Raw genomic sequence first — 13,592 nt, 5'->3', positions numbered from 1 at the left:
TGGATACACACTACAACATGGGGGAGGGAAGGGGAAGTGACTGTTCATAAGCCCAAAGTTTCTTTTGGGAGTAATGAAAATGTTCTAAATTTAGATTGTGATGATTGTTACACAACTCTAAATAATCTAAAAACCACTGAATTGTGTAATATAAACTAATAGACTTGTAGGTATGTAAATTTTATCTCAGTAAAGCTCTTAAAGTCTATTTGCAAAAGTTTTCTGTTGGTGGGGGTCATAATTTGTTGAGATTTGATGTTTGCCAATTTTATTTATTAATCATTGATTTAGAGTTTTTTTCAACTGAAGCTTGTCTTCCACCGAAAATGTTTTCATAATTATCAAGAATCACTTTTTAGTTGAAATCTGTAAATTCTGGAAGGCAAGCCTGATGGTTGGCTATCTTTATAGACCAGGAGTTTTTATAAAGTCAGAATTGAGTATACATATTGACGAAGACTCTTCATTGACAAGTGTACCTTTAAGAACAATTGAGGAAGAGAAAACCACAAAAGTTTCTGTTCTGAAGTAGTGAAGTGTTGTTCTCTAGTCATTCTTGCACGAAGATTTCTGAAAGCTTTATTTTGTCTTATTTTATTACTTGCTCATCTTGTTTCTTACTGCTAATAAGATTAACTGAAAATTCCGTAGTCATCTTATTTGAATGTTCTGGAATCCCAATACAAACTCTCTTTCCTTCTAATTAATTGTTAAATGCAGCAAAATTCTGTCTTCTTACCACTCACTCCCCAAATATGTCACCCTTAATATACCTGTGTGTCTCTGGTCTTCCCATACTGGTCTCTTTAGAAACAACTTCCCATTTCTTCTTAACAAACTATCCCCATTGCTCTTCCTAAGACCCAAATGCCTTCCCCTTGCAAAAGCATCTCTTGATTTATATGTCACGTCATTCTGTTATCTCTCAACTATTTAATTTTCTCATGCATGTTACCATGAGTGTGTGTTTGCTCTTTATTCATATATATATATGCCTGGTCCTCCTGGCTATATTGCAATTTTTTGATGAAAAAATAGCATCATATCTTTGATATGTCTCGATACATGAATAGTGCAATTCCTGACACAAATACATGGAGTTATATTCAGGAAACTGTTATTTCTTGGTTGGCATCCATGTTTTATTGACTAAATTATGAAAGTCACACATATCCCTGAGCCTAATATTGAGAAAATTAAAGAGTTTTTATTTCCATCAGCTGAAACTGAGACTGTTGTTTAGGCTGAATAAAGGTTTTCAATGATGGTTTTCCACTTGAAATATGTGATATTTGTACTAACACCATCATTCTAACTTTGCTGTTACCTTTATCTTACTGATCTCAGTAAAAATATTTGGATCACAAAAAGAATATTTTTTACCATATCTTTGGGAAGAAAATAATAAGTGTATCATGATCTTAATATACCAGAGCAGATGATGACATTTTCACGTAATATATCCTAAGAAAGATGTCGAGTACCTATTAAATCAGTAATCTGCTTGAGAACCTAAATGTCAATAAGTATACTACTAATTTGCTAATCAGTTCTGGACGTTTTTATTTACACTTTATTGACCACAGCCAGGCACTGTATTAGGCATTGGGGACACAATGATGAATTATTCAGTACCTGTTCTCGGGAACTTTTGGCTCTCGTGGGCTGTGTCAACAAGTAAACTAGCAATTATAATCCAGTATATCAGTTAAGTATGACATGTTACAGGAGCATGAGGAAGAGAGCCTACTCCAGTATTAGGATATTTCTGAGACAATTTTTAGAAGAGAGACTCTTTAAACTCTGCTCCAAAGGATGAGTGAGAGGATTAACCAAGTGAAGGACTACATGTGAATATTCCAGGCAGAGGGAAATGGATATACAAAGGCTTGACAGGAATACATGCATGCATATTACATTGTGAGTGTGTTACAGTCAGCCCTCTGTACCCACAGGTTCCACCTCCATGGATATGGAGGGCTGACTGTATATTTACTGAAAAAATTCTGAATATAAGTGGACCCGTGCCGTTCAAACCCATGTTGTTCAAGGGTTAACTGTATATTCCATGAGTCCATATGTAAACTTAAGAAACTCCATCATTTCACAATATACACACATATTGAATCACTATGTCATATACCTAAATCTAATATAATGTTATATGTCAGTTATATCACAATAAAAAAATTAGAAAAGAAACTCCATGGCAAAGTTTATTTTATTTTGTTGTTTTGTTTGTTTGTTTACTATCATCTACCATCCCCAACACTCCAATCAATGATAAAAATGACAAAATGAAGTATTTCCAATCAATGACAAAATTAAGTATTTCCTCCTTCAGGAAACTGGTATTTTTATCAGTTCAGCAGTATAATGATCACCTTACCTGCTTGCTTTCTCTTTCGGAATCTGAGCTTCTTGAGAGCAGACCCATGTTACTTACATATTTTATTTCTAAGAAGTAGCAGTGTATTCAGCACACACTTCCTCAATACATAACTCTTGAAGTGAACTGAACTGAACTAATTGAAGTGCAGGAAGGTAACATGTGTGAGTGCCTTTGTGTGCTAAGACTGAGCAAGGCACTTCACATGTTTGCATAGAATGCATCAGATCGTTCAATCTTTGCAGTAACTCTGACATAGCAATGCTTGATATTTTTCTAGAATTAAAGAAAATAGAGCATGATTCAATGAATATTAATAACTTGACCAAGGTCACATGGTCACATAGTTTTACGGAGCGGAACCAAGTATTGCTATCCAAAACTTGATTCTTGTCCTGTCTCAGTACATGACCCTCCAGTATACCACTGCAGGCATCTGGGGGTGTTTTCCGACTGTTGTGATTATCTCTGTGTTCGGATGTGTCAAAAAAAAAACCTCACATGGGTTATCATAATACATGGGTTATTAGCTCAGTGGCCCTTATAAAATGTACACAAGGAGGTTATTTTTTAAATTTGTTGTCATGCACTATTTTTAGAATCTCTCATTACCTGACGGCTCTACCCAATTAGGTATGTCCTCCTTGAATGCACTTAATTGAAGTGCTTATAGGTAACCAAATGGTGACTTAAATATTACTTGGAAAGATCAGTGTTAATGTGAGGTGATGTTATGATACTATTTTGAAGAGAAGAAAGAGAAAGGATAAACATTATCTACACTGTGAATCATTTATTATTTCAAGATTAGTGTCCTGGTTGTAAGATTTTACATTATGCAAAAAAGCCTTTAAAATGGCCTCTCAAAACATTCTGGAGATAGATGGTGGTGATGGTTACACAACATGTGTGAATGTACTTAATGCCAATGAACTATAAACGTAAAGTGGTAAATGTTATGCTATGTATATTTCACCACAATGCAAAAAATTGGCCTCTTATCCAGCCTTCTTCTTTGGTCAGAGAACTGTATATATTCTTTTTTGCTTTAATGGTGCTTCCCATTTTTTATTTCCTGTTGGCATTCACAACTTCCGACTGGATGCATGTAGATGAATGCCAGGCTTATAAACCAAACAAAAGCTAGAAGATACCATTTATTGGAGATGTACCAATGGGCTACTAATGTGGGGTTCAAAGACAATGGGAATAACAGTTCCCTAGCAGACTTGTTAAAAACACAGGTATCCTGGACCTCCCCGAGAGATTCTGTCTGGCATCTCTGATGGAACTCAGAGGTCTGTTTTTTAAATGGCCTCCCCAGAGGACTCTTATGGCTGGTCCGAGAACTGCACTTTAAAACCGCAGCTCCTGGGTCATCGAACTACAATACCAGAGAGCCAGACCTCTACAGAAGCCACCTCCTGTGTGAGGCAGGGCAGCAGTGGTCAAGCATATGAGGTTTGGAGAACAACAGAACCAAGTTCAAATCCCTGCTCCACTGCTTACTAGCTGTATGACTGCAGCTAAATTATGAAACCTCTGTAAATGCCAGTTCCTTGCCTCCAAATGGGAATAGAAGAGTACATTCTGATATGGTTATAGAAACAGTTAAATAAATCAAAGTGTATCGCCTGACAGTTAATTGCCCAATACAAGGTAGTTTTGAGTATTATCTTATTTCATAAATTCTAAAATGAACACATTTTTACATTTAAGTATCTATGGGGTCTTACAAGTGTCGTAAGTTGTGTAAAAAAACTTCGATTAAAACTTTTTATTAAGTGCAAGAAAGCACTGTTATCAACACATATTAGAGATTAGAAGAAAAATAGATGTGTATTATTACTACTATGTTCAATAAAGCTTTGATTGCTGAGTATGAGAAGTTGCTGCAGGTCCTGAGTGACAAAACAGTTTTCAGTGGAGGAACAGCGCTGACAGTCCCTAAAAAAGAGACCATTCATACTTCTGACAAAGAATGATTTAAAAAGAAAACCACTCTGCATAAGATTATATTTAAGATGTGGAGGAGAAAGGATATGTGTAGAAGAGACAGCCCTATTTATGAAGAATCGACGGTCAAGTTGTTGGTTAAAAATGTATCATAAAAGAAACAGAATTATCACAAAGCAATGATTACATCAGATTTTATGCAGTTAATAAATGCTTTTGAATGCACGAATGAGAGAATAGAAGTGAGAGAGAGAAAAGAACACAGCTGACTTTCCCACCTCCAGAGACTGAAATCTTGAGTACACTAAATCTGGGTTCTTGGGGACGCTAACCTGCAAATGTGAAATTCATCAACGCATATCATCTGAAAGGAGATTTACATGTACCGTGCATAGTTCAATTCTCACTATGGTACAAAGGCTCATTAGTCTGTATTTCTCCCTCTGATCTCTTTATTGAGCTCTAGTTTAATATCTCCAAGGTTTTGTGAAACAGTGACATTTACCTCTCCTGTGTTGCCTCGTTGTGTCTATCATACTAGATTTTGCTGCTTATCAGGGCTCCAACCACAGGCTTATACTTATCGCCTCTCTTCCTTATTCACACTCATCCAGCATGTTGTCATGTTTTGTAAGATTTTTCCTCAGAATTTATTTTTCTTTCCCTACCTCCTTTCCATAAACCTTTGCTTATTAAAGGCCTTTCATATGCCAGGAATTCTATACAAACAAGATAAACTAAAATCTCTAACTTCATTTATCATATTGTCTAACAGGAGAGACAGTTATCTAAGAAAAGAATTCAACTAGAAATTTTGGAGTGTTACAGTAAATATGTGTGCAGGTCACCTTAAGAGCACAGAAGATGGGAACAGCTGACTCCCCAATAGTCAATAATAATGTTTTATAATTAATTTGTAATTATGTAATAATTTTATTGATATTTAGTTATTTGAATATTAATTTACATTACTAGTAATATTGTTGTTTGGACCAGGCAAAATGGCCCTAAGAGCCATTTATCTTAGCTATTTTACAGATGAACAAATGGAGAAAGAGGGGAGGTGACTTGCACAGCATAACATAGCTAATAGGTTACAGAGATCTTAGCACATGGCTCAGCTGGGGGATTGGAGAAGAACTATGCTGAAGGAGGTACTATTTGCTCTGTGTCTTGAACAATATTTAACCCAGCATTTCATGGCGATAGGAACTAGGTGCTTAAGACAAAATAAAATGTGGATAATCTGAAGATTTGGAAGAATGATTTTATAAAAGGTGAATTAAGAGAATAGAATTAATGAATGAAATAGAAGGCACAGAAAGTATCAAAGAAGGCCCACAAGTGAGACACAATCTGAAGGTTTCAAGAAATGCCAAGAAAACCAGTGTGACTGGAGAAGAGTGGGCAAGGTGGGGAGGAGAAAGAGATGAGGTCAAAGTGTCAATCAGTTGATTTGGGGGCCTTGTAGACCTTGTAATGCTTTGAGCTTCTCCCTCCTTATGATATGGGACATCAGCGAAGAATTTTTTTTTTGACATCTTTATTGGAGTATAATTGCTTTACAATGGTGTGTTAGTTTCTGCTTTATAACAAAGTGTATCAGCTATACATATACATATATCCCCATATCTACTCCCTCTTGCATCTCCCTCCCACCCTCCCTATCACACCCCTCTAGATCATCACAAAGCACCGAACTGATCTCCCTGTGCTATGCGGTTGCTTCCCACTAGCTATCTATTTTACATTTGGTAGTATTTCTAAGTCCAATGAAGAATTTTGATCAGAGATGTGGCAAGATATGATTATAGGAAGGCAAAGGGAGGAGCAGAGAGATAGTTGGGAAGTTGTTAAGACAATCCACAGAAGGGGGGATGGTGGCTTTGTCAGGGGAGCAGAGGTGTAGGTAAATCAAATTCTGAATATATTTTGGAGAGTCAGGGAAATTTGCTGGTGGGTTAGATGTTGGGTGTGGAAGAATATGAGATGTCAATGAGGACTCCAGAGTTTTTGGTCTGAACGACTGTAAGAATGGTGTCCTCTTAACTGAGATGGAGAAGAATTCAGGAGGCGGTTATTTGACATGATGTCAATTTTGGAAATATAACTGTGGTGCCAATGTGGCGGATGCCTTGGAAGGGATCATAAGTTAAGGCAAAGATATCGGTTTGGAATCTCAGTCATGTATGAAATGGTGATGATATTCTAACAGGGACCGTGGCAATAGAGAATGGGAGGAAGAGGCTTGGTTGAAGACACTGTTGAAGTGGTTTTGTGAGTGGGTTGTATGTAGTAGAAGGAGAAGGATCTAAAATGGGAAACTCCAGGGTGATGACCACTAGGGCCACTTCTCAGGCCTAGCTCTGGGAGGCCTATATCTTTCCAATTGTGCAAATACCAAGAACGTAGAGCCTTTCCTGTTTGAAACCACTTATATTCACCCTCGTTCATATCCTCCATATCAAGATTAGCTTCAGAATGGGACAGTCTTTCCAGCTCTTCTCACTTCCTTGTCATTTCAGAAAATGAATAAACCAGGCTTTCAGATTTAAGATGTTCAATATTTTAATTCATATGGAAAATTCCAAATTATGCCTGAGCATTTGCAGTAAACTTTTTTTTTGTATTTTTCCAGGTTTATTGACATATAACTTTATATTTACTATACTACAAAATGATCACTGCAATAAGTTTTGTTAACATTCATTACCTCACATAGTTAGAAGTTCTTTTGTGATAAGAACTATGAAGATTTACCTTCTTAGCATATTCAAATATACAATGCATTATTGTTAAGTACAGTCACCTTGCTGTTCTGGGGATGCTATCACATTGCATCCCCAGAACATATTAATCTTACAACTGGAAGTTTGTACTTTTTGACCACCTTCACCCATTTCTCCCATCCTCCACCTTCCATCTCCAGCAACCACCAGTCTGTTCTCTCTTTCTATGAGTTCCACTTTTATTTGATTCCACATGTAAGTGAGATCATGCAGTATTTGTCTTTCTGTGCTTGACTTACTGCACTTAGCATGTGCCCTCAGGGTCTATCCATGTTGTGGCAAATAGCAGGATTTCCTTCTTTATCATGACTGAATAATATTCCATTGTGCATGTATGTGTGTGTGTGTATATATATATGTGTGTGTGTGTATATATATATATATGCATGTATATATACACACACATGCATATATATATATATATATATATATATATATATATAAAACATCTTCTTTATCCATTCATCTGCTGATGGGGACTTAGGTTGTTTCTGTGTCTTGGCTATTGTAAATAATGCTGCATAGGGGTGCAGATATTCTTACAAGAGAGTGATTTTGTTTCTCTGCATATATACTCAGGAGTAGGATTGCTGGATCATATGGTAGTTCCATTTTTAATCTTTTGAAGACCTGCTATACTGTTTTCCATAGTGGTTGCACCATTTTACATTCCCATCAACAGTGCAAAAGTATTCCTTTTCTCCACATCCTTGCCAACACTTTTATGTGTTGTCTTTTTGATGATGGCCATTCTGACAGGTGTGAGGTGATATCTCATTGTGGTTTTGATTTGCATTTTTCTAATGATTAGTGATGTTGAGAATCTTTTCATGCGTCTATATGTATTCTTTGGAAAACATCTATTCAAATCCTCTGCCCATTTAATTGGGTTGTTTGAATTTTGATGTTTAGTTGCATGAGCTCTTTGCACGTTATAGATATTAATCCCTTATCAGATAAATGTTTTGCAAATATTTTCTCGGTTCTGTAGGTTGCCTTTTCATTTTTTGATGGTTTTCTTTGCTATGCAGGAGCTTTTAGTTTGAGGTAGTCCCACTTGTTTAATTTTGCTTTTGTTGCCTTTGCTTTTGGTGTCAGATATAAAACAGTCATTGCTAAGACCAATGTCAAGGTGCTTACCGCCTATGTATTCTTCTAGGAGTTTTATGGTTCAGGTCTTATGTCGAAGTCTTTATTTCATTTTGAGTGTCTATGTATGATGTTATACAGTGGTCCAGTTTCATTCTTTTGCATGTGGCAGTCCAGTTTTTCCAAAACCATTTACTGAAGAGACTGTCCTTTCTCCATTGTATATTCTTCACTCCTTTGTCATAAATTAATTTTCCATATATGTGTGGATTTATTTCTGGGCTCTCAACTCTATTCCATTGATCTCTCTGTTTTTCTGCCAATACCATGCTGTTTTTATTACTATGCTTTGTAACATAGCTTGAAATCAAGAAATGTGATACCACCAGCTTTGTTCTTCTTTCTTAAGATTGCTTTGGCTCTTCAGGTTCTTTTGTGGGACCAAATAAATTTTAGGGTTGTTTGTTGATTTCTGTGAAAAATGCCATTGGAATTTTGATAAGGATTGCACTGAATATGTAGATCGCTTTGAACATTTTAACGATATTAGTTCTTCCGGTCCATGAGCATGTAATATCTTTCCATTTATTTGTGTCCAAAAATTTACAAAGCTAATTTAGTCTCCTTGTCTTCCATCCCAGCTCCCCAATTATCACACTTGTTTTCCCCAAACGCTTTTTGCATTTTGCTATTCCTTTCCTCAGAAAAGTTGAGTGGTTCCAAACTCTCCCCAAGATGACAAGCCCCTTAACTTGCATCAAAGACCTTATATTTGGACCTAACTCCAACTCTCAACTTTATTATTTAATGCTCTCCAAAAAGAATTGCCTAGTTCACTGGAGACCCCCCATTTCTCCACACTACTGCCCAATGCCCCTCTCTGCCCATTGTTCCTGCCTGCTCTGAATTTCTGTTTCCAGATCAATCTTCCTAAAAATCAACTCCAATCAAGCCATTTTCCTACTCGGAAGCACATTTTTACACTCTATTGCCTAGTGATATAATTACAGACTCTTCCCTTGGCAGCACTATCCTGCTAACTCAGTAGTTCTGACTCATTTTTCTCATACACATAGTTTACAGAACAATGCACTCCCATCAGTAATGTATCACATTGCCTACAATGGTCTTCAAGGAACAGAGCAGATACACTTAGGGGCGCAGAGCAAATTCTCCTAGTAGCATAATTGTAATATGTATGTAACCAATGCCTCTGTGGTAGTTACTGTGCGCCAGTCACTTTGTGAGCACTTTAAAGAGTGTTTCATTGAATCCACCAACAGTCCTGTGATATAGACACTGTTATTGTTTCATTTTACAGATGAAGAAACTGACATACAGAAAATGTAAGCAATTTTCGCAAGGTTACATGGTTAATAAATGTTTAGCACTAATACCTGATATCGCTGAAGCTTGGTTTCTTTAATAGTAACAAACAGTAATAATAATGATAATAATAATACCTACTTCACTTCTCAGTCTGCAGCCTATGCTCTTAATTCCTCTGGCATACCTCCTCTCTCCTTGGATTTCTGCCACCCACCTGTACCAACACTGGAGGATGAGAAATATTGAGCTCAGTAATTTTCATCAAATTTCAAAAAATTCCCTTTCTATTTTGAAAGTGGCTTGAATCAACCAAGCCTCCAATGACTGTTACTTCTCTGATCTCCTGGATCACTTTTCTAAGACTCCACTCATGCTTTACTTATTCTGTACTACCTTTGTTATCATCAGACTGTGAGATATAGATCACATCTCTCCAACGAGACTGAAAAATTTCCACAACCAAACTCATAATAGACACTGTAAATTTTGATTTCCCAATTTTGTTAATGGTTCCTCTATCGAAGTTCAAAATGACTTCCATCTTCTCTCTCTTCTTTGCCTAATCCATATCCACATACAATTCACTTCTAAGTTTTGGTTCTTCATGCATCCCTGATACCACTCTTAATCTCTTGTACCTTTTCTATCTAAAGGGTGGGAGCCCATCCATTAACAAGCCCAGGGTGAACAAGCAATGTATTGATGGTTATTATGTTGCTTCATAATTCTTATTACTTTTTCCCCAACCAGCATAAAAATCTTGTATCTGGTTATCCAGATTTGAGTCTTTGACCCCTTGTATTCTCCTAAATTCTACTGCCGCTTTAATCTAAGGAAGAGCATCTGTCCTGCTCCCATACGTCACTCTTCCCTCCCTGCCACTGTCTGCTGAAATAAGAACTCACTCTTCAATCGGTATCAAAATGTCTACTCCTCACACCCCTCACTTTTCCTTCCAACCTCATCTCTTATTACTGCACTGCATGTTATACCTTCTAAGCAAAACCAGACCAAGAGCTACTCCCATAGAAGTTCTATTTTTCTACCTCCGTACTCTTGCTTGTGCTATTTATTTCACACAAAAATGCAAATGACATAAATCAGAGGCTAGGATGAGTTAAGAAAAAATCTCCTAAGTTTTAGGCCACAGGAAGGACATATTGAGATGGATTAAGTAGCCCTCAGTGTCATCTTTAGAAATCCCCACATCTTGACTCAATATTTATCTGGATTTCCTCTACATCTCTTGATACTTCAACACTTTCTGTCATTGTTTAGCACCTGGTATCGTTGAAGCTTGCTTTCTTTAATAATAACAAATAGTAATAATAATGATAATAATAATATCTACTTCACAAGATGGCCACGTGGGTTACAAAACATAAATTTGATATTATATTATCTCTAAAAATTTAAGTATTGCACATAGCAGGTACTGAAAACTTGTTAAGCTTCTTCCTCCTGTCATGGGTGAATATTCATGGGTGAATATTATTGCCCACTTAACTGAAGGGACCTGAGATCCACAACTGAATTTGGCTGCCAGAGTAAGCGGAGCACAAGAGCAGAGACCCCGTAGAATAGTCTACTCAGGGGGGCAGCGACACGTAAGCCACTGACCTTAGGGAGGCTCTGAGCCTGACTGTCCCTCACCGTTCTATAAAAGATAAGATGGTAAGTGTTAGCAGAATAAAACCCTTCTAATGCCCTAGACTTCTGCCTGAGGCGGTCAAAAGGACGAAAATCACATTCAGAAGGAATGGTGCTCTGACTGTGTGTTTCAGTGCTCTGCAGCCATGTCTCTCTGAGCCGCCTGAAGTCATCCTCCTGACTGTCCTCCCACCACACCCTCACCCTCTTTGAGACCATGACCCTAGAAAAACTGTGCCTAGAGGCTGAGAAGAGCTGGGACTGCAGGTGGCGAATGAAATGGCCCCAGCTGGTGGGAGGGGAAGACTGCAGAGCCTGGGAAGCAGGCAAGGTCTGAAGCCAACATCTCTGCCATTTTTATTCACCTACACAGTCTCTAAAGCAGTCTCTGTTCTAGGAGAATTGGGAAATAAAAATCAGTGGTGAGAAAACATTGAACTGACAGGGGCACAACAATAAAAAACACTATCTGTTCTCATGAAGTGCTCTAGAATTAAATTTGCTTGAATTCAGTCTTTTCCCTTCTCATTTCTTATTACTTTCTGAATTTTCTTTCTCCAGTATCTCTCTTTACCTTCTCCTAGCTCTGTAGCCTCCTTTGAGCACTGTTTCTGACATTAGGCTTTTAAATATATGCTATTAAACATTCTAACTCGATGTAATTAAACAAAGGAGGGAAGTTAGTCTGAATCAACGACAAGCTGGAGAAATAAGCAATTTTTAAGGAAATGAAGTTTTATTACTCTTAGGGATATACTGAAGCTATTGAAAACAGTCCTTAGGACATGAATGGCTGCCTTAACTCCTACATAAGCACATATTACAAACTTACTGTTTGGAATAAAATATGTATGTGTTTTTCTTTGCTGTTTTGCTAAGGACCTTCACTCTTTAGACTAACATTATTTCTCTACAAATTGCTTAGCAAACTTTTTTTTATTTGAACATTGCAGATATTGAGATATAAATGCAAATCTCACTTGTCTAAAACTTGGTGCTAATGAGGTCAAAACCACACAGTAAATCTCTGTACCTGCCAGTTATCTCTATTGTGTGGCGACAAGTGTGTGAGCAACCAGCTCTGGTCATAAGCAGCATTGGGGGAGAGAATGCTGGTGAATTCGTCCAAAATGCCTCCACAAAATTGGAAAATGACTCCGTTTTGGCAGGCATGTACCCGTGGTCAGTAGCTTCGTCTTTCTTCGCGAGCGTCAGTTATCTTGAATTTAAAGATAATTTTAGTACCTTCATTGTTACTTTAATACTTTATTTGATATTTCAGCTTTCTGCTATGTGGTAGTGTTATTTAAAATTTCCTCTTTTCAGTGACATTTCTTGCATGTGTATTTATATCCTACTTGTTAATGCTAATAATACTATGTGAGCTTATAGAATTGCATCTGAACTCTGAAGGAAAAATAATGATCCATTTCATGACATGAGTGATTTTTACAAACTCTCATTTCAACTCAAAGAGTGCTTTTTTTCCCTTGATTAAAATGTATTTCTCGATTAAATTAAAATGCAAATATAGACAGTCTGTGTTTATGGTTTTAATAGAATTATTTAAAGAAGGTTCTAAATCAACCTGCTGCTAATATTTCATGCAAGAACTGTGGGTTTTATTGTTGGGCCAGTACTGCCGTGTTCCATTTTCAAGATTACTTAAAGTGCTATGAAAACTTAATCATACTGCCCAGGTTTTATCAGTTTTTGCCCAGTCTTCTCTAGGATGTTAAAAGGGACTGCTTTCCTATATACTTCTTAAGTTATGTTAGTGATATTGGAGAAATATCAAGTACTAAAACTTTAGAACCCCTTGAAATTGAGTTATGAACAACTTACTATTTGTTTTAAAAAAATATTTTATTACACAGAAGTGAATCAACTCTTAAATTTAAGAGAACCATATTTAATAATTTATTATGAAATTAAAGATCTGAAAGATTACTTCAAGAAACCACTTAGTCCAACTTTTTAATTTATATTAGATATATAAAATATTTGTATTAGAAATTGCATCTAATGCTATGGATTTAATTATGATCCTTTAGTATTTTTTTAGCTTTCTTTTTTTTTTTTGGAAGTGTCCTATCACTTTTCAAACACATTGATTAAAATAATTCTTAAATAACATTTATAACTTGATCTTTTTTCTTTTTTTGTTATTTTTAGTGACCTCAGTGAAAACCAAATTCAGGCAATTCCAAGGAAAGCTTTCCGTGGGGCAGTTGATATTAAAAATCTGTAAGTATTTTTTCTAATTGATACTTTTTTTTTTAATTATCCATTTTCCAAGTTTAATTTATATTAAATAAAGTGTCAGGAAAAAAATGGTGAAAGCCTGTATACATCTTTATGCTTCCTTAGGAGAGCTTGTAACAATAAGT

At 36.4% G+C, this 13,592-nt stretch overlaps 1 protein-coding gene across 2 annotated transcripts in view; it reads left to right on the top strand.

The window, feature by feature from the left end:
* SLIT2 (slit guidance ligand 2) overlaps positions 1-13,592 on the top strand; it is a 380,353-nt gene that overhangs the window by 224,319 nt on the left and 142,442 nt on the right. For both annotated transcript variants that reach the window (XM_068543162.1, XM_068543161.1), the window contains exon 5: positions 13,378-13,449. In XM_068543162.1, the coding sequence (XP_068399263.1) occupies positions 13,378-13,449 (72 nt within the window). The remainder of the gene's footprint in view (positions 1-13,377; positions 13,450-13,592) is intronic.

The sequence above is a fragment of the Eschrichtius robustus genome, chromosome 4 (assembly GCF_028021215.1).
Source record: "Eschrichtius robustus isolate mEscRob2 chromosome 4, mEscRob2.pri, whole genome shotgun sequence".
Lineage (NCBI taxonomy): Eukaryota > Metazoa > Chordata > Mammalia > Artiodactyla > Eschrichtiidae > Eschrichtius > Eschrichtius robustus.
The sequence above is the reverse complement of the archived record's forward strand: the minus strand, read 5'-3'. Positions and strand labels throughout refer to the sequence as shown.